The 19,995-nt window shown below is 63.3% G+C and overlaps 1 protein-coding gene across 3 annotated transcripts; it reads left to right on the top strand.

The window, feature by feature from the left end:
* The first annotated feature begins 735 nt into the window (after window positions 1-735).
* WDR5 (WD repeat domain 5) lies at window positions 736-18,907 on the top strand. 3 transcript variants are annotated; one of them, XM_060610347.2, is made up of 14 exons: window positions 736-857; window positions 3,738-3,930; window positions 4,537-4,645; window positions 4,972-5,045; window positions 5,418-5,507; window positions 5,749-5,838; window positions 6,014-6,097; window positions 9,444-9,499; window positions 13,211-13,257; window positions 15,616-15,691; window positions 16,448-16,481; window positions 16,801-16,875; window positions 17,393-17,480; window positions 18,523-18,907. In XM_060610347.2, exons 2-14 carry the CDS (start codon window positions 3,850-3,852, stop codon window positions 18,621-18,623), a joined length of 1,005 nt encoding a protein of 334 aa, XP_060466330.1. In that variant the 5' UTR covers window positions 736-857; window positions 3,738-3,849; the 3' UTR covers window positions 18,624-18,907. The 3 variants fall into 3 exon arrangements, with proteins under 3 accessions (XP_060466330.1, XP_060466333.1, XP_060466331.1); XM_060610350.3 differs by having other exon boundaries at window positions 753-857; window positions 3,751-3,930; XM_060610348.1 differs by lacking the exon at window positions 736-857 and adding an exon at window positions 1,193-1,552.
* The last annotated feature ends 1,088 nt before the right edge of the window (window positions 18,908-19,995 follow it).

Raw genomic sequence — 19,995 nt, 5'->3', positions numbered from 1 at the left:
GGGGGGCAGCGGGTGAGAATGCACAGGACTTGGGGGACCAGAACACGGGCTCCAACAGGTTCTCCGTTTGCCCCAGCCCTCCCCTCCGAGGTTCCCCTTTCCCGTTTGTAACTGACGGTGACACGCTGTCTGGGACCCCACCTTGCAGACAGCAGAGAGGCCTGCACGCGGGGACTGCTGGTACGGACTCGTCCCTGACAGTGGCTTCCCGCGGGCACCGGCACCCCTGGCCTTGTGGGCTCAGGGTCCTCGCTTCCGGGGGGTGGGGGGCGGAAAGTGTCCCTGTGTGCCGAGGTGCCGGGCATGCGTGGAGCGATCAGCCCGGGCCGGCTGCTGTGCACGCGCTTGGCTGCCGCTGGCAGGTGCGGGAGCGACGGGGAAGCGGAGCGGCGACCCCAGAGTGAGGGTCTCGGGAGAAACGGCCGCCCCTCGACTCCTAGGGGGAGGGGCGCCGCTGCAGGCCGGGCTCAGGAGGTGAACTTTCCAGGGGCACACTAGCACTTTCCTGGAGGTATCATCATACTTCCGTTTTTGGATTGCAGTAGAAAGACCTGCACTGGCCAACTTTGGGGTTACCGCTTCGGAGGCGAAGGCACGCTCTGTAAGCCGATCCTTTAAGGCGTCTGGCCTGCCCGAGGTATCCTGACCCTCGCCGCTCCCCGTAGTACCCCTCAGAGAGGCCGGCTTTGTGCGCTCGCCCCGCCTCGCCGCCGCCCCGCCCCTCGCGCACGCGCAGGCGCACCGCCGGCCCCCCCGCCCCCCCCCCCCCGCGCCGCCTCGTCCAGCTCGGCCCGGCTCCCGCCCAGGCGGCGGCGACGCGACGCCCCGAGCGCCCGCCCCGCCGCCGCGGCCGGCAGGTAAGCGGGGCCGCCGGGCAGGGGACCGCACTCGGGCTGCGGGCGGGGGCCGACGCCGGCTGCGCCCCCGGGTCGCCCCGCCGCCGCACGTGTTCCGGCGGGTTGGGCCCCGGTCCTGGCCCAGCCCCGCCGGGGCCCTCTCTGTGCAGGCGCCCAGCGCCCCCACCGCCTCCCTTCCGGGTGCCCGCTCTGCGCCCCCGCGTCGAGCCCCGTCCCCCGGGGGCGGCCCCCTTCCCGCACTCAGCTTCCGTCCCCCCCCCTCCCTAAACGTGTCCTCACGGCCCCCCTGCGCCTCCCGGGGACCCCCGGCGCTCACCCGAGTGGCCACTCCCCAGGGCCCCCTCCCCCAGCGGCCAGGTGACAAGCCCTCAGCCCGGGGACTGGGACTTATTTCTGCAACCAGCTTGCGTCTCCCCTGCTCTCCGCTGCTGCAAAGAAAGACCCCAGACCCACCGACGGGTACCTGGACGTGGCGCGCGGACCCGTGACGCCCTCTTCTTCTGCAGAAACGCCCCCTCCCCCTGTTGCTCACCCTCAGCCTCTCCCCCGAGAACCCGGGCTCCCCGGCTGTGCGGAGAGACCCCGGCTCCTGCTGTAGAGCCTCGGATCCTTCCATTCTGGTGCGCCAGAGCCATGTTGACTGATGGCAGAGACGCTGCCTACTAGCCTTCTCGTGCCAGTTTCTACCTTCCCAGGTCCGTTTACCGGGGCCTTCAGACACTCTGGCAGGTGCCGTGCTAGACACTGCCTGCGAGGTTGGCCCGGCCCCGCGGGAGACACATAGGGAAGCTAGAATGTGAACAGGTTGCAGAACAGGTGGGGGGAGTCGTATCGTATTCCCCCACTCTTGGTCCGGCCACCTGTGAGTCACCAAATTACCTCCCCTGTGGGCCGCTTCTCTGGGGTGGAATCCAGGAATCTGCGTTTCACAAGCAGGTCAGGAGAGCACTTAAGTTGGGGAGCCTCAGCCTTGGGTGGTCCGGCTCATCAGGGTAAGAGACCTGTGGGTGGTAAGAGGGGGCAGGCGACACCGTGCTCTGGAGGTGGGCTCTGAGCCGCCTTCCCTGCAAGCCTGATTGCCTTCACGTTCTCCGACTCTCCTTACGAGCTAGTCCCTAACCAACCTCCCAGGTGCTTCCACGGAGTCACCTGAGGGCTTATGGAAAATGCGAGGCTCTGGCCCCCTCTTAAATGAAAACCTGGGGCGTTGAGTCCAGAAATTGGATTCTTAGAGGCCCCCCTGATTTTTTGCATGGTAATGTTTTGCTAGCCCAAGGGATCCGTGGATGGGGCCAGAGCAGGGAGGGGTTGGGCACCTTTTCTGTAAGATTAGGTATTGTATCCTCCGGTCCTCACCAGAGGGCGGGCAGTTTGCTGGACTCACGCCCCACCTCCTGGTGGGTCTCGATTTTTATGTTAAAAGGAGCAGGTCGGGGCTCCTCGAGCTGCCTGCCGAGCTGCCGAGCTGCCTCCCCGTTTTCCCTAAAGGAAGCTTCTTAGCTTCTCCCTGCCGGTTCTCACTGCCCTCTCTTCCCCACGCCTCTTTTAACCCTTGCTGGTACCTTCTTCAGACGCTAGGTTTGGGAAAAGTCTTGGCAGCTCTCTTCCTTAGCTTCCCCCCTCCCCCACTTGTCCATCCCACCTAAAGGAAGGCAGCACTTGGATTAGCTGGCACAGCCAGGTTGCTCTAAATTTAATCACCAAGTAGCTAGCGTTTACTGAGCACCAGCTTGGTGCCAGCACTCGGTTCCTGAGCGCGTTTGTGGGACCTGCCCCCCCCCCCACATCGGGTCCTTGGGCTTTGGGCTCAGCACCATCCATCCTTGGGTGTGAGCCCCAGGCCTTGCTACAGGTAACCGTTGGTGGCCGCATCTGTGCTCTGCTCAGCTGTGTTGCCTTGTAATTTCTCTGCCCTCCTCTGGGACGAAGACTTTGAGACGTGCTCTTTTTCGGTGGCTTCCATTTTGCCTTGGTGTGCCGAGTAGTCAGGCAAGCCTTCAGTTGTAAGTGCTAGAATTGACGACGACGACGACGCGTAAATGCTGAGACGGACGGCAGGGCAGGCTTGTCTGCGAGGATGTCTTGGTGGCTCCCCTCTTGAATAACGTCTTCCCTGGTCTTGGAATCGCCAGGTGCGCTTCTGTGAGACGCATGCAGGCTGGGGACGGGGTCTGTTCCCGTGATCGCCCGCCGTACGGCCCGGGTGGTTCCATTGTCACGCTGAAACCTAATTGAGCTGCAGCGTGGGCACTTCGGGCCTCTGCAGTCAGGCAGGGCTGGCTCTGGTTTACGCTTCCCGGCGGGGTCTTCCGGTCCCCTCACCAGGGACAGCGTGCCTTTTGCGCTGCGGGCATCCTGGAGGCAAGCTTCGAGTCTGCGCCCAGCACCCAGAGGCCCAGAAGCCCCCCCGGGGAGGCGAGGACCCCCGGGGGGGCTGCTCTTGTGTGTTTTCAAATACGGCACTTAACCCTGCCGAGGCGCTTGTGAGCATTTGGACGCGTTCCCAAATTTCTACACCCTGCAGCTCGGTCTCCTGTAATTTGGGTGGGTTTGTTTTTCTAACGTTTCGAGGGCTCTTTGAAAAAAATTGCATTTTGTTTGCCTGGACTGGGCCGCATTCCTACGGACCCGGGTAACAGTAGGGGGCACCCTTGAAGCTGGGGCCTTGGATTGCGATCACAAAAGGGGCTGGGGCAGGGCGTCCACCTCTGAGAAGCGTTTGTTAGCCTCTGAGAAGCGTTAGCGCAGAGCGAGGGCCAGCGCTGGCTTCCTCGTTTGGGACCGGCGTGTCTGCTACAGGGCTCGGCGAGATGGTCAAAAGGTTTTTATCCTTTTCTCTGGGAGTTACTTTTCACAATGTGCTTTGTTTATGGGCCTTAGTCTCCCCCTGTAGGTTTTGAGTAGCAGGCGGCTCTTCCTTCCCACTGTGAGTCTGCGCTTGGAGCCGTGAACTCCCCTGCTCGCGTCTCTCTGCCCGGTGGGCTTCAGAGCCATGGCAACGGAGGAGAAGAAGCCAGAGACGGAGGCGGCCAGAGCACAGCCCACCCCTTCCTCCTCGGCCACGCAGAGCAAGGCGCGTCCCTGAGGGCTCCCGGGGAAGTGCCAGGGGCGCACAGGCTGGAACGCGCCTTGGAGATGTTACTTCAAAGTCTGCTGTCCCCCCTCAGTTAGATCCTGGGGTTTTAGTCGCTGACCATAGACCTAATCCAGTGCTTGTTTGCCGAGTCGAGGATCCCCAGACCTGTCCCCTGGGAAGGGGCTTTATCAATAACGTGGATCCTCGGTCCTGATCGTAAGATTCCGTTCAGGGCCCGCAGAGCCTCTTACTAAGCGCCCTGCCTGGCTCCACGGTCCTGACGCCAGGGCGTGTTCGCAGACCCCTCCTGTGGACACCAGGCAGCGCGCAGAAGCCTTTACGCAAGGCTGCAGCCTTGAGGTTTGCCTCGGGGGAGGCTGCACCTGCTGCGCCTCCGTGGCGCGGCCGTGGCAGGGGGCTTCAGGCCGCCTTGGGGTGGGTGAGGGGCGGCTGAGGGGACGTCGTGAGCTCAGGTTGAAACACGTTCAGTTTGAAAGGTGACTTCCAGAGAGTTCTAGCAGGCACTTGGAGTATGGACGTGGAGCTCAGAATAGGGGGTCACAGCGGTTAACTGTTTGATGACTAGGACTGTCTCTTCAACAGCCCACTCCTGTTAAACCAAACTATGCCCTGAAATTCACCCTGGCTGGCCACACGAAAGCCGTGTCCTCCGTGAAATTCAGCCCGAACGGCGAGTGGCTGGCGAGTTCGTGTACGTATCTATCAATCACCGGGGCCTCGGCGCTCGGGAGTCCGTCTGGGCCGAGACCAGAAGCCGGGGACGCCGCCCCTGGGGCATTGCAGCAAGCCGCGTGTCCCCGCCGTACCCGGAGCCCTTTGCCACCCTGAAGTGACAGGGGCCTGGGGGAGAGGGCAGGGCACGGGCAGCCGTGCCAGAGCGCTGCCTGTCCCCATGCACGGAGCACATGCAAGCCTCCTGAGGGGTTCATGCTGTTTCCCGGGGCTCTTGTGGGCAGCCCAGATTCTGTACTCGGGATGACTGGAGCAGCTCAGTTCCTTTGTCTTCCTTTCTTTCAGCCGCTGATAAGCTCATTAAAATTTGGGGAGCGTATGACGGAAAGTTTGAGAAAACCATATCTGGTCACAAGCTGGTAGGTGTGCACCCCGTATGCCGAGACTGACTTCCCGCTGGGGCAGGGCCAGCGGTCCCGGGGGTGGGACCCGTCCCCGGCGCTCGGCAGGTTAAAGTGGAAGCTTCTTCCCCCCCGAGTTTTTGATAGCTCTCTGCCTCTTGTTTTTTGAGCAGACACTCTTGCCCTTCCCAGGCGAGTCTCTGCCTGACTGCAAGAGAACACGCTTGTCCCGTGGGCCCCGTGTGGCCTTCCGTCCGTGTGGCCCGCGGTAGCTCGAGGGTTGGGATGCTGGGGTGATGCGCTTAGTTATCTTTAGGTGGATGTTCTGACTTTTGCTGGTTAGCTGTATTTTGTCCATCAAGGTGGTGACCCTGTGTTTTCGCTCCCCAGGGAATATCCGATGTGGCCTGGTCTTCAGATTCTAATCTCCTCGTTTCCGCCTCGGATGATAAAACCCTAAAGATATGGGACGTGAGCTCGGTAAGCCGCCCTCGGCCTCCCTCCCTGGGAAGCTGGTGTGTGTGGAGAAGGGCACGGTGCGGGAGCTGGAGTTGAGTCTGGGACCCAGCCTGTCATGGTCAAGGGGGTGCCCCCCCCCCCCCCCCCCTGCAGGATGTGCCCTCGGGCTGCCTCTGCCTAGGTGGTGGTGGGCGTGGCCTGATGCTGACATTTGCGGAAATAAGCACCTGGAATGCCTTAGTCCGACAATGCTTGCTTTTAGGGAAAGTGTCTGAAAACCCTGAAGGGGCACAGTAACTACGTCTTTTGCTGCAACTTCAACCCCCAGTCCAACCTCATCGTCTCGGGCTCTGTAAGTGTGGCGCCTCCGGGTGGGGGCGGGGTGCGCCTGACTGTAGCCCGGGGCGCCGAGTGGAGCCTCGGGTCGTCAGTGCTGGGGGCCGAGGGGATGGTGGTGGCGGGGCTCGGGGTCCAGAGGACCTGCTCCCTGCCCGTGGAGCGGCTTCACCCTCTTCTTTGGCCTTCAGTTTGACGAAAGCGTGAGGATATGGGACGTGAAAACCGGAAAGTGCCTGAAGACTCTGCCTGCCCACTCGGACCCCGTCTCAGCTGTAAGTCCCACCGGGCTGTGGACCCCGCGCAGCAGGACCGGGGTGATGGCCAGAGAGTGGGCACTGGCGACCCCGAGAGAGGTCTCCCTGTCCTGGGTCCGTGGGACAGGCAGGCGAGGGGCCGGGTGAGGCGGCCCCGAACTGAACCCCAGACCGGCGGCCAGGCCCGAAGAGGGGCCGTGCGCCGGGAAGCGTGGCCGCGGAGAAGTGAGTGTTGAGTGGGGTTGGCTTCGGTGGGGCGGTGGTGGAGGAGGTGGGGCCCCGCGTGCGCTCTGGCTGTGCTTGTGTGTGCCGCGGGGCAGGGGGACGTGCAGAGTCAAAGGCACACCCGCTCCCAAACCATGGCACTTGAAAACGGCCACACGATTCCTTTCTTTGTCAGCAAAGAGCCGGGAGCTGCTTCTTGGCCAAGTTTGCCTTTTTCTGGAAAGGGGAAGGAATCGTGTAAACAGTGTGCTGCTTTTTACTGAGCAGATGGTCCTTTTCACTTTCTGAAATCGTGTAGGTGAGTGCTTTTAAAGCATTTTCCGCCTCGGAAGGGCTGTCTTGCCCAACTGAGACCACTCGCGGCGCCCGATACGTAGGAGACACACGGGTGCTGCCGGCGGTGGCCTCGAGGACGCCCGGCCAACGCCTGGGGCTCGGGGGTTCCGCCACGGACGCGTGGCCGGCCAGGCCCGAGCTCCGCCCGCCGCTGTGGACTCACAGTGCGGGGAGCGCAGACTCTGAGACCGGCCCGGCCGCGACCGAGGGAAGGAACCGGGGGATGAGTTGTCGCGACGGCCAGCCCTGTCTGCGATTCGGTGGTGGCGGGGGCTGCGGGTGGGACCCAGAGCTCAGACCGCGGTGGGGTTTGTGAAGTTTTTCTTCCTACCAAAGTGAGGAGTGCTCATTTGAAAAGAGAGAAAGGCAAAGAAAGGCAGTAACTAGAAAATCAGAGTCTCCGGAGCGCCCGCCCTCCGGGACCAACCGCTCGCGGCTTCTCTGCCCTCTGTGGCGTTTTGGCTTTTTAAATACATACCTTCCGACACGTTCCCTCAAGTAGCGGTGAGGATGCCCCGTGCCGCGGCTGTCCGTCCGCTTGGAAAGGTTCCTCAGGCGTCTGTGGCGTCCGGACCCTGGGACCCCGGGCACCGGGGCACCTTGTGGGCAGCAGGCACTCCCCTCAGGCACTTGCGACTCGCACTTGACGAGGACTGCGGTGGGCATGTTGGAACCGCTCCGCATGCTTGTCGGACGGTTCCTGCAGGGACAACTTGAGACCCCGTGTGCAAGAGGCACACGTGGTTTCCCGCAGATGTGGGGGGAGCTGGCAGCCTCACGCTGCAGGCACGGCCCTGTCTGCCAGCTCCCTGTCCCCGCACGCCCTCCCGCTCGGGTCTGGCCACCGTGCCCTCTCGACTGGACGACGACTGCATCAGCTTCCTCTCTGGAGCGGCCCTGGGTTTTCCTTGCATTCAGCCTGTTTCCTGCCCCCCCACCCCCCGCTTCTGTATGAGCTCACCTGTCTGCCGGGGGTCCCCTCCGCAGAGAGCTCTGATGGACGGTCACCTCAGGGGAGCCGTGGCATCCCCGTTAGGTACTGACTTGTTGCCTCTCTCGCGTTTTCGTGGTGCTTACGTTTCGACGCGGGGATGTCCAGGGTGCCTGGATGCAGCTGGGAACGACGCAGAGCGCAAGGCTGGTGCCGCAGCTCTCGGGGACCCGTGTCAGCTCGTCCGTGTCCGGCCTGGCGGGTCTTGGTAGGATGTTCTGTGAATCCAAAGACAGGGACAAACGTGGTTAGATTGCTGTGAGTTTTAAAGTGAGGGGCTCGCGAGCAGGTGGTTACGGTCACGTAGAGCTCCTGGTAGGAGCAGAACGAAAACAGAACAGCCTCCCGGGTGTCTGGAGGCCTCACGGGGACGAGCGGGCCGGCGCAGAGGCCGCCGCTGCATGTGGCAGTCCTGCGGCGAGCCCAGATCAGGTCTCGCCGTGATGAACTACGCTCTCCGCCTTCGAAGATTTGGTGCGACCGAAGGGAACGGGATGCGCTTGCTGGTGCCTTTCGGTACCGGGCGCGTGCTGAGGCGACACCTTAGGTACTTTAAGTTCAGTAAAACCAAGTTCATTTCACCTGTTACTTTCCCGCTGCAGCTGCCAGAGCGTCAAAGTGTCCGCGTGGCGGCGGGGCTCCTCAGCGGAGGCCGAGGGTCGTCGGCAGCCGCTGAGCGTGTCAGCCTGGCTCCTGGGTCGGTAGTTTGTTTCCCAAGCTCTCAGGTGCTTCTGCGGCACGTGGGCTTGCCCCCAGGGGGTGTCCTGCAGAGTCTAGAGATTGTTCTGGTCGTCACAACTAGACGCCGAGCTCCTGGCATCTTGTGAGTCAAGGGCAGAGTGTGGCCACCGGGGGCGGGCCCGGAGCAGGAGAGTCCTGGCGGGCAGGGCGGTGGTGCCAGGTGGGGGCGCCACTCCGCATGGCACGGGGAGGGGGGGGGGGGCACACGGCCCTTTGTGCGGCTCTGTTTTATGTAGAAAGCCTATCACAGGTAGCAGGAAGCGAGATCGCCTCAGAAAGGTGTGAACTCCTGACATTGTGAGTCCTTTAGTCCCACCAGGATTCAGCTGGAGGAAAGCAGGAAAAAAAGCACACATACCAAGCAGTCATTAGACAGGGACTTGTCAGGTTGCCGTTTCTTTCCGCGAAGTCGCTGCCCCGGGGTGGGCGGAGTTAGGCATTCAGGTGACACAAGGTGTGGGGTGCTGGAGGCCGGTCAGCTCCTAGGACCAGCAGATACGGGGTCACCGCTGTCCTGAGGCTCGGGCGTCCGGGCTTCCTGGTCCTTGCCGCGGGCAGCGGAGGGCGTTCCTGTGGTACCTACCCAGCGCGTGGGTTCTTCTCTCCGGCTTTTCTCTTTGACGTGAGGTCAGGGCCAGTGGTTTCCAGCTGGTCGCCCGGGTCAGGCCACCTCACGGCAGTGGTGGGCACGCCGGCTCGCACAGGCTGGGCCTCTGTTCGGGTCCGGGTCCGGGTCGCTCAGTCGTGCTTGTGTCTTTTCAAGGACACCTTTTGCAGTAAGTGGTTTAGCTACTCGACCCGTGTCTCCGGCGGGATTTCTTTCGAAGTTGGGTCGTCCGTGGTGAGACCGGGGCGCTGCTGCTGGACACACCAGGTGAAGTCACCTTGTCCGTGCAGCTCGTGTGTCCGTCAGTCTCCACAGGAAACCAGGATTCGAAGCGAACGGGGGTTCCGTTGTTTGCTCCGCGCTCGGCAAGATGCCCGCGCGCTCGTGCAGGGCGCTCGCGAGCGGAGCGCAGTCTGTGTTCGTTACTTGCGAGTAAATGTCCTTTTTCTGCACTCTGTTCTCAGGTTCATTTTAATCGGGATGGATCCTTGATCGTGTCAAGCAGCTACGATGGTCTCTGGTAAGTGCAGGGACTTCCCTCATTCACTCAGCAAACGTGTCTTTATGTATTTTTACATGTCTATTTTGAGAGAGAGAGCGAGCAGGGAGGGGCAGAGATGGGGGCAGAGAGAATTCCAAGCAGGCTCCGAGCTGTCAGCACAGAGCCTGACATGGGGCTCGAACTCACAAACCATGAGATCGTGACCTGACCCGAAACCAAGAGCTGGACGCTTAACCGACTGAGCCATCCAGGCCCCCCAGCAAACATTTATTTAAAGGCGCCGTCTTGGCCCCGGGGGGGACAGTAGCGAAAACAAGGCAAGCGGGTGTTTCCCGAGAAGAGCTTACGGCTGTCACGGGGCTGCGGCAGACGGACACACGGCAGCCCCTGCCTCCGGATGGACAGCAGGGCGCGGGGAGGGCTCCCGGTACAGGGAGGCCCGGGGACGCGCTTCTGCTCAGGACTCCTCTTTGTGGGCACAGAGCGTGCCCTTGACGAATTCACGGGCGCGGGTGGTGTGCGGACCCTGGGAGGACCAGGCTCCCGTCCTGAGTGGGTGGAGCGGAGCGGAGATCCCGCCACAGAGGAGGTGAGGAGGTCGAGGGGACGTGGCCTCGCGGGCAGCGTTCGGTCCAGGCCGCATGAAGGACGCTCGTAGAGCTTGGGACCTGTAACCTGAGTGTTGAGGATTCTTCCGGAGGCGTGAGGAAGAGGTGGAAGTCAGCGTTGTCCGTTCAACTCGGCAGACTCCGTGATGGGGGCACAGGGCTGGGGAGCGTCAGGCTGGGTCTGCAGGGACCGCGTCCTGGCTCGTCAGGCCCGGTCACCGGGAGGGGCGGGGAGGCAGCGGCCGCTGGTGGCACGATCGCTCAGGAGCCTCCCGATTGCAAGGCGGAGAGAGCGCGACCGGGAGTTGGTCTGTGTTCAGTACGAAGGAAACAAACGAGGAAACGGGGGCACGTGAGTGATACGCGTAGAAGTGTCGCGGGAGAGCTGAAACGTGTGCTGCGGTCACCCGCGTGCAGGCCGCCGGGCTCGCGGGAGAAAGCCTTTCGTCTCTCGTTCTCTCTTTTTTATAAAGTTGTGTACCTTCTATTTTCCTTTAACTTTATTTATTTATTTAATTTAATTTAATTTTTTTTTAACGTTTATTTATTTTTGAGACAGAGACAGAGCATGAACGGGGGAGGGTCAGAGAGAGGGAGACACAGAATCTGAAACAGGCTCCAGGCTCCAGCTGACAGCACAGGGCCCGACGCGGGGCTCGAACTCACGGACCGCGAGATCGTGACCTGGCTGAAGTCGGACGCTTAACCGACTGAGCCACCCAAGGCGCCCCTCCTTTAAGTTTATTTAGAGAGACAGAGTATAGGAGGGGCAGACAGAGGGAGAAGAGAGGATCCCGGGCCTGGCTCTGTGCTGGCAACACAGAGCCAGCCCGGGGCTTGAACTCACAAACCGTGAGATCATGACCTGAGCCGATATGAAGAGTTGGACACTGACCGACTGAGGCGTGCAGGCGCCACCCCACCCCGCCTCCCCCCCCCCCCCCCCCGTTTCATTAGAACAGAATGGTAAGAGCAGGTTTGAAACGGGCGGGCGGACAGTGTCGGCAGGCGCAAAGTAGAGCAACGTCTGTGTCAGTGGGACGAAAGAACATCACCCGGGAAGAGAGAGGCGTGGAGTGAGCCAGGCGCCGCCGATGGGAGAGGCCTGTGCTCACGGTGCACGCGGGGCCTCTGGCCTCGGCGACCACCCGACGGGCCGCGTCGCTCTTTGGAAGAACGTGTGTGGCCTGGCGGGCGAGAGCGACGCCGCGGCTGTGTGTTTGCGAGCTCGGGACAGTCTCCGGGCCACCTGCAGACTGGCTCCGAGAGCTTCCCGAAGAAGTTGGAAGAGGCTACGCCCACCCCCTGCGCCCCCCCCCCCCCCAAAAAGGGAAGAAGAAATTTGTACACAGACGGAGAAAGGGGGAAAGCGGTGGAAAAAAGGAAGGCGTAGGCGTTAACCCCTGGAAGCTCCAGTGAGGAAACGGTGAATAAGTGGGGTGAAAACAGAACGCGGGGCGCAGGCGTGGCGGGTCCGGGGGACGGGAGGAGGAGACCGCGCGTCCGCCCTGAGCCGTGCGTTTGGGTGGCTCCGGGTTCCGACTTGGCCCAGGAGGGCCTGCACGTGGTCTGGGGCCGGGGAGTCCCGCTCCGTCGGCCGACTTCCGAGGCCGTGAGCACGTTGGGACCACAGAGCAGGACGGGGGCCCCGATGTGACGCGTGTGGTGGGTCCGGCCTGCCCCTGCTGTCCAGGCCGCATAGCTAGTCCAGAGAGAAACCCACGGAGGACGCTTCGTGGCGGAATATCGATGTCAGAATTCCAAAGAAACCGCAAGCTGAGTCCAGCAGCCCGTCGGAAGATAGTGATCCACAACCACGTGGGTTTATTGAACAGTGAGAGGTCGTGGTAACGTGATCGGCACCAGAGAAGTCCGTAATCTGCGTAACATCTCCACAAAGTGGAGGCAACCTCCGTGGTTTGTTACTGCTGGAGGCCAGGCGGGCCCCTGCTAGGATCTGGCAACCGTCCCCGGGTACGACTCTAGCAAGGAGGCCTGTGTGGCACCCTGCTTACTGGAAACTCTACAATCTTTACGAGAAGTGGTAACGCGCTGAAACCGTCTCTAGGAAAATCAGCTGCAGAGCTGGCCCGTTCGCCTCTCACTCAGTGTTGGGGGTTCCTGGTTAGCGGCCGAGAAAGTAAAATCAGCCGTGGGAGAGCCGGATGGAGGCTCAGCTCTTTGTGGATGATCTACTTGTTTTCAAAATTTAAGGGCCACTGACCTGGCACTTGACTGGTACTGACTGTGGCCCTCACGGCTGCCTTGACCCGGGACCCCGCCACCCCCACTTGGCGGTTGGGGAGCAGAGTCAGACTGAACACTCGATGGTTGTCCCCCAGCGTAGGTGGGGAGGTGGCAGCTGGGACCCGCAGAGCCCAGCGCAGGGCGTCCCTCCCAGAGGAGGGACCTGATGGGACAAGCAGAGCGGGTCGCGGGAGCCAACTTGCCGCCACCCACTGCCCCCCCCCCCCCCCCCCCCCCCCCCAGTTCCCGGCAGCCAGTGATGCGGGGTGCCGTCCCAGACAGGAGGGCACATCGGCAGGGGTGGGAAGGTGGGAGAGGACTTGGGAAAGTAACGTGTCCCCTGTGAGCCGGTGGCCTCACTGCTGGGCATCCGTGCCCTGGAGGGGCAGGCGCTGATACACGGGCACCTGCCGCTGAAGGTGGGGTGCTGGCGTGGGCGGAAATAACATGCTTGCTAGAGCTGGCTCGTCCATTCTGGGGTAGCGGCTCTCTGCACGCCCTTCTGAACTAGAGGGTGTCCAGAGAATCCCCTGCTCTAGTCTTTTTCTGTGAGAACCGAGCCCTCTCCTGGGCGACTTGGGACGTTGGTGCCAGAAAACGGGTCAGGCTCCTGGCACCCTGTGCCGCGGCCTCTGCTCCCCGTGTCCCCCGTGTGCTGGCGACCCGGCTGCCGGTGGCAGAGCAGGTGCACACGCCTGTTCTGGGGCGCCCGTGGTGGCCCCCGGGTGAGGGACGATGGCGCAGAAGAGTTGAGCAAACTGAACCGCGACTCGGGGTGTCCGTCCCCAGACCTACGTTTGCTCGGGGCCCAGGGCGCGTCGGGCTGCTTGTGCTGATGTGTTTGTACAGACTTGCTGCCGTTTCTGTGTTGCAGCCGGATCTGGGACACCGCCTCGGGCCAGTGCCTGAAGACGCTGATCGGTGAGTGCTGCTGGCGTTGCGTCCAGGCTGGGTGTCCCCCGAGTGGCGGTCGCCCGGCCAGCCGCGGAGGGCGCCTGCGCCGTCCTCCGTCCTCCGTCTTGTGTGGTTTGCGGGAGGCCCTCTCTCTCCTCTGTCCTGGATCTGCTCCCTCTGGGAGTCCTGGGAGGAGGAGGGAGTCCTCCTCTGCGGATGGATTCCGGCTCCTGCCAGCTCCTTCTGGATGGCCTCTGGCCCCGCGAAGTCCCCTCTCCAGGCTGGGCCCCGTGCCGTGTCCTCTGAAGGCCCTCGGAGCCCCTTGGACCCTCCGCCTTCACTCGGCAGACCCCGCGTGGGGGTTTGTCCTCGATCGTTCCTTGAGCGCACGTGACTGAGCCCCAGTCCTGAGGTGCGCCCCGTCCGCTGGCGGCCGGGGGCGTAGCAGACTGGGAAGACAGGTGGTGCCAGCAGGCAGGGCGTATGTGTGGCTGGAGGGTGGGTGCTGGGCCCCTGTGGGGCCTCCGAAGGTGATGGGGAGGGCGTCCTGGGAGGGTTCTGAGGCCGTAGGTCGCCCGGGGTCAGCCCGGAGGCTCCCTGCAGCTCCAGGTTCAAGCGTGAGGTAGAGAGCCGGTGATACCGAGTTCTGTGCTGCAGGGGGACTTGGGGGGCCCCGGGGGAGGGGACTGGCCCACCGCCCACCCGGGGGGGTGCCGTGTCCTCGGCTTGGCACCCTTCCCTGGGCTGTCACGGGAATGCACGTGGCCTGATGACGCGTCAGCCCCGGCCAGCGTAGCACAGCACCCCCGGCTGGGCGGCGTAGCGGAAACTTCTCCCTGCGTCCCGGTGCTAGAATCCGAGATCTGGGCGCCAGCAGGCCTGGTTGTCTCCCGCGGCCTCTCCTCGACCTTCCTGCTGTGTCTTCACGGGGCCCTTCCTCCGTGTGCCTCCCTGGTGTCCGGTCCTCTTTTGTCGTACGGATGCGAGTCCGACTGGCTCAGGGTCCCCCGCACCAGCCTCCCTTTAGCTTCGTCCCCCCTCTGCAGGGCCCAGTCTGCACATAGGGCCCCATCGGCTGACCCGCAAGGGTCAGGACTTCAACGTGGGAATTTCGGGATGGGAACCGTTCTGCCGTTTCTTTCGGTTTACGAGGCCACCTTTGGGATACGACATCACGCTGAGTCCGCAGCATCTGTCCCCAGAGGCCTGGCGGGACGGCGCCACCGTTTGCACCTCTCAGGCTGCCTGGCACTTGCCCTGTCAAGTGTCTTTATGTTAACGTGACCCTCGGGGCGCTCCGCCCCACAGGCAGGCGGGAAACGGAGGCCTGGAGAGCCTAGTTGGCCAACCGGCAGCAGGCGGGTGCCAGCGCCGGGCCTTGAGCTCCGCAGCACCCACCGCGAGGGAGGGGGCGGTGCGTAGCCCTGTCCCACCCCGTTCCTGACACCGGGTCTCAGGAATTAGAGCTTTCCGGGTTAGAGAGCCTGGTACGACCACCCCTCGTCTGCATTATGGGGCCTGCCTTCCTGCTGTGGCCCCGGTGACCGAGGACGGCCCTGTGTGGCCTCACGCCTCCTCCCGTGCTTTTGCAGTGTTTGGGAGCTGTCGCAGGGAGCAGCGGCCCCCAGTGCCCGGGGGCCAGGTCCCTCGAGGTGGTAACGCTCGCACCACTCCCCCCGTTCGGGCACCAGGGTGCATGGCCCCAGTTCCGTCCCTCTCACCTGGGAGGGGGGACGCACGCCTCCCGACGTGAGGGTCACAGGGCCGTCACGCGGCCGCAAGTGCTGGCCTTGTCCTTGGCGGCCCCTGACGGCGGCTCTTAACACCCAGCTTCCCAGGCCGCCGGGCATGAGCTTTCAGACCTGAGTACAGAAGCAAGGACGTGGGTCTCCTGCCAGAAGGTGGTTTTTGGAGAATTGACAGGTCTTTTGCCCTGACTAGGCGACAGGAAACACCTGAGCTGATTCGCCCACATCCTTTTTCCCTCAGTGGTGACACTTGCCCAGGTCAGCGGGGCCTTTACAGACCTTACTGCACGTAAGGACGTTGACCCTGGGTCTGCTTAGCAGCCCCGTGTTGGTGGAAGGCCGGGCATCCCTTTGTGGGATTTGCCACGGGCCCTTTGCTCTTCGAGCCCTGGTGGCAAAGGGGTAGTTGGGCCCCATCAGGGACCCGAGGAGAACCGGCCATTGTGACCGGCACGGGGACGGGTGACGGGAGTGTCCTGGATTCCTCGGGGACCCGTTCCGGGTGGTGGCGTGGGCACTGGTGGCCGTGTCCCCACTTGGATGGTCCTGTGTGGTGATGGGGGTGCCGTTCCCCTTTCCTCCTCGGGGCTCAGGCCCATCGCTCGCGCATCAGCCCGCGTCTGCGTTTTCCACGCAGATGACGACAACCCACCTGTGTCTTTTGTGAAGTTCTCTCCAAACGGCAAGTACATCCTGGCTGCGACCTTGGACAAGTAAGTGTTCCGACCTCCCCATGGGGTGGGCCCGGGATGCGTTTCCTGCCAGAACTACACTCGGAAAGATAGAAGATGTCTACATCTAGTAAAGGTCCTTGCGTTCTTCAACCCAGGGCCCCTTCTCTGCTGGCGGCTGGGTCTCCCGGCTGATCTGAAGAAGGGTTTGGGGTCCAAGTTCGTCCGGTGACTCTGGCTCTGCCCGTGAGCACTTGGGCGGCACCCCACAAACTCCGGAGCAGGTGTCGCCCCCTGTGGGCGGGCCGTCAGGCTCTGGCTGCTTGTGTGCCCTTGGGCAGCCCTCTGGGGGCCACGCCTCGTCCCCAGGAGGGCCCGCGGTCAGCACTTCTCATCAGCACCCTTGGGAAGAGTGAATTCCTGCCTGGGGAGGAGGGGATTTTTTGCAGCCATTGAAATCTGGTTCTGGATGTTTCTGGAACCAAAGTTCTCCACATCCCTCTTGTAGTGGGAACGAGCCACATACTGACCCCGGGAGCCCCTGGCAGCCTCTGTTTGGTGACAGAACCTTGTAGTTCTTTGAACCGTAAATGCGTGGGGCTCTTGCACTGTGAAGTCCTCAAACCACCGGCCGTGTGCCTGCTGTGCTGGGTGCCCGCACTTGCGGAGGGTGAGGGGCCCGGCCCCTGGCTTTGCCCTGCACATGAGGCCGTGGGGATGCCCGGTGCCAACAGACCTGGCCCCGCTCGGGGGGCCCCCGCGGGCATGCAGGTGACCGCCCCCCTCTCTGCCTTTCAGCACGCTGAAGCTCTGGGACTACAGCAAGGGGAAGGTGAGCGCCGGGGGCGGGTTCGCAGGGTCTGGGCTGTGGCTTTGGCCGGTGGCAGAGCCGAGCCGGGGTCTGAAGCGAGAGGGGCTCGGGGAAGCGACCTTCGTCGGGGTGGCCTGGGGCACGTTTCTCAGACTCGGGACTTAGCAGGTGGCGAGCCTGTAAGTTAAAGCTTCAGCCGCGTGGCTTTGCACCGTGTCTCTGGAGTGCTTTTCAGAGCTAAGGTTCGTCGGCCGAGACGCCTGCGCTGCTCACGCGGGGATTGTCCCGAGTGCAGGGAGTTGTTGACTTGGTGAACGTAGTGGCTCTCTTACCTTCTCAGTGCCTGAAGACCTACACCGGCCACAAGAATGAGAAATACTGCATTTTTGCAAATTTCTCCGTCACTGGTGGGAAGGTGAGTTTTCCCCCAGCGAAGGAGCTTCTCCCCCTCTCCAGCTGTCCTGAGAGGTGACCCTGTCACAGCTTGGCTCACGTGGCCACAGACGCTCTCCTGCGCCCACGGAGCAAAGCAGGTGCCTCCGTGACAGACGGCTTTGCTCGTCTGCTCCCGGGTCTCGCGGAGGCAGAGCGTCCCCAGGGCGACGGTTCCCGTACGCGCTTTGCTGCTCGGGGCCTGGGCTCCGGTGCCGGGTCCCAACTGGCCGCGCTGCCTCCCGCCCAGCCCGGGGCCCCGCTCGCGCTCGCCAGGCGGCGTGTGACTGGAGCGGAGGGGGGTGGCGTTGGGCGGAGATGGGTGTGACCCGGAGGGGTGGTGATTTGAGAAAATGCTTTAGGTCTCAGGAAGCTCCGACGGCCCAGCGTGGCCTCGAGGTCGTGTGCGGGCGGGGGCGGAGCGCGTGGACGTCGGGGCGACGTGGGTTCCACGCGAGCCGGCTCTGACCTGGGTCTTTCTCACCCGTCTTCGGTTCTAGTGGATCGTGTCTGGTTCCGAGGACAACCTGGTGTACATTTGGAACCTGCAGACCAAGGAGATCGTACAGAAACTACAGGGCCACACAGGTGAGCTCGAGGATGTGTGCAGCCACGTGCCTGCGTGTGCGCCGGGACGGCTTCCGGGACACCAGAGTGTGGTGCTGTGCCGCCTGCTGCTCTGGTGTTGCCTCGCCCTCTGGTGGCCTGGGCGACGCCACTGGTCCGTGAGCGGTCGGCAGGGGGCTTTGTCCCAGCTTCCATCCGGCCAAGGCCAGGCTCAGCTCGAACCTCTCTTCGTGGCCGTCTTCCTGGCGCCTGTCCTCAAAGTCCGTGCGGGCTCCGTGGCTTCCGGTGTGGACGTGGCCCGTGCTTTTGTCCCGCGTCAAGACTAGCGCAGGCCAAGGGACATCTGCTGTGGTCTAGAGGCTCCGGTTCCTCCCGGCGCCGACCCGCTGTCTCCCTGCGGGCCTGCTCTGCACGCCTCTCGGCTGTGAGGGGCCACCTGTGCTGGTCGCCCTGCCCTCCGAGGGAGGGTGATTGTCAAATCCTTTGAAAATTTGGCACAAGTGCTCTATTCTGGTCCCTTGAAGTCACCTCCACCCACTGGGGACACAGCTCAGACCTGAAGTCCAGCTACGACTTGGCGTGCTCTGCCCTCGCGGCCAGCTCCTTGGGAGCAGCCCCGTGCCTCGGTCGTTCCTGGCTCCTGGTGTGGCCAGGACACTCAGGCCCCTTTGAAGCTACACGGGAAGAGGGAAGGTTCTGGAATTAGCCCAGGTGCCAGCACATAGAGGTGGGGGGCTTCCTGGTGGAGGTGGAGTGTGCCGTGCTCAGCAGTGGTGGGGGGGCGCTGGGAGCGGGCACGTCCACGCAGCGAGGCAGGTGCTCCTGTGTCCCCTCTGGGGACCGCTGCCGTGGGCCAGGCCGCTCGGAGCCCTCCCCGATGGCCCGCTAGCACGTGGTGCCGCCTCTCCACTGTCCCACCCGGCCATCGTGCTCCCTCGAGGCGTCCCCGGTGGGGGCAGCACAGTCAGCGGCTGGGACCCCAGGGGCGGTGGGGGTGTGACCCTGGGTGGCAGAGCGGGTCTCGGCACCAGGGGGCACAGGGCAGCGGCGGTCTGTCTTTCAGACGTCGTCATCTCCACGGCCTGCCACCCGACGGAGAACATCATCGCCTCGGCCGCGCTGGAGAACGACAAGACCATTAAGCTCTGGAAGAGCGACTGCTAGGCGCCGCGGGGGCTGGCGGGAAGGCGGCCAGTCGGCGAGCAGCGCGGTGTCTGGAGGGGGCCCCTCCGTCCGGGCCTGGGGGTCGGGAGGGGCCTGGATGGAGCCACCGCTGAGGACGATGTGGCGGAGGGGGTGTCTACCACCAGAAGGTTCTACGGGTTGCTGGTGACATTTCTTGCCGATCCCTCTCACGCTGTCTGGGGAAGTTTCTGGTCTGTATTGTGTTCAAACAGAGTCAACACAAATTTTTAATTTTTTATTACAGAAGGGTGAAGTTCAATTTATCATGAGTTGTGTTTTTTTCCAGTAAATGTTCTGTACCTTCTCTGGTATCTTATTACCCAGTGCAAGTGCGGCGAGCAGCCGTCCCCGCGGCCCCCTTGTCTGTTCAGTAGATGCTCTAGCGACACGGTCCGCGGTCACCGGTTCCTGCTGTAGTCGTGCCCAGTGTGTGCGGTCTTTCCGGAAAACACAGAACACTGTAAGATTCTTTCCGTGTAAAACCCTTTGTGTGTGGGAGTTCGTGGTTCCCGTGCGGACAGCGTGGCGTTGTTCTGGTACCTCCCTGTGTCCCCCCGCGTGCCCCCCGCGCGCCCCCACGAGCTGTAATAAAAGGTAGGAGTCTGCACAGCCGTGGCGACGGAGTTCTCACGCGAAGCCTGTCGGCGCTTGGCCTTTTCACGAAAAGTCTCCCCGATGGCAGGAAGTGGAGGGTTCCCGCGCCCTCCCCGCCCGGGAAGCCCGGCGCCACGGAGGAGGGCTCCCCTCCCCGTTTGGGCCGGGGATGTATGAGGGGTTCCGGGGGCAAACCCGGGAATTCCGTTTAGCTGGAAGGGAGCTGGTGTCCCTGAAGTGTCCCGTCGAACGTCGCAGGCGGCCGTGTGCGTGAAGGCTCGGCCGTAGGAGGCCCCGAGGCCAGGCCGCGGGTGCAGGCTCGGCTCAGGCTGGGCTTCGTCTCCCCACTGCCGACCTCGGGACCTGAGGGCTTCATGGGGTTCCCGGGGCTGGCACGACACGGGGAGCCGGGTGCCGCCCACCTCCGCGGCCCGAGTGCGGGGGCGGGAGCCTCCGGTGGCACGGCTTCCTGAAGGGGTATCGGGGGGAGAGCGGGGTGAGGGGGCGGTGCTGGGATTGCCAGGCTCGGGGACCCCTGTGTGCAGCGGCCCCCCCACCCCCACCCTGCCCTGCCTTTCCTGGGGCCCCGGGTCCTGGGCTGGGGAAAGGGGGCTGCTCTCGACAGGCTTCCCGCCCCCCCCCCCCCCCCCCCCAGTGGCCGTGGTTGCTCAGACGGGGGTGGCGATTCTAACAAAGGGCATCTGGAAACGGACTCCCTTGTGTCTCCACGTCCTCTCCCTGGAGGCGGACGGCGGGC

The sequence above is a fragment of the Panthera onca genome, chromosome D4, assembly GCF_046562875.1.
Source record: "Panthera onca isolate mPanOnc1 chromosome D4, mPanOnc1 haplotype 2, whole genome shotgun sequence".
NCBI classification, from domain to species: domain Eukaryota; kingdom Metazoa; phylum Chordata; class Mammalia; order Carnivora; family Felidae; genus Panthera; species Panthera onca.
This window is presented reverse-complemented; position numbering and strand designations above follow the sequence as displayed.

What these genes read in the sequence shown, in the direction of transcription:
- WDR5 (XM_060610347.2), top strand. Translation starts at nt 3,850, where the DNA reads ATGGCAACGGAGGAGAAGAAGCCAGAGACGGAGGCGGCCAGAGCACAG. An exon ending in ACCTCATCGTCTCGGGCTCT is followed by an intron (nt 5,839 to 6,013) that starts GTAAGTGTGGCG and finishes TTTGGCCTTCAG; the next exon opens with TTTGACGAAAGCGTGAGGAT. An exon ending in TCTCCGTCACTGGTGGGAAG is followed by an intron (nt 16,876 to 17,392) that starts GTGAGTTTTCCC and finishes CTTCGGTTCTAG; the next exon opens with TGGATCGTGTCTGGTTCCGA.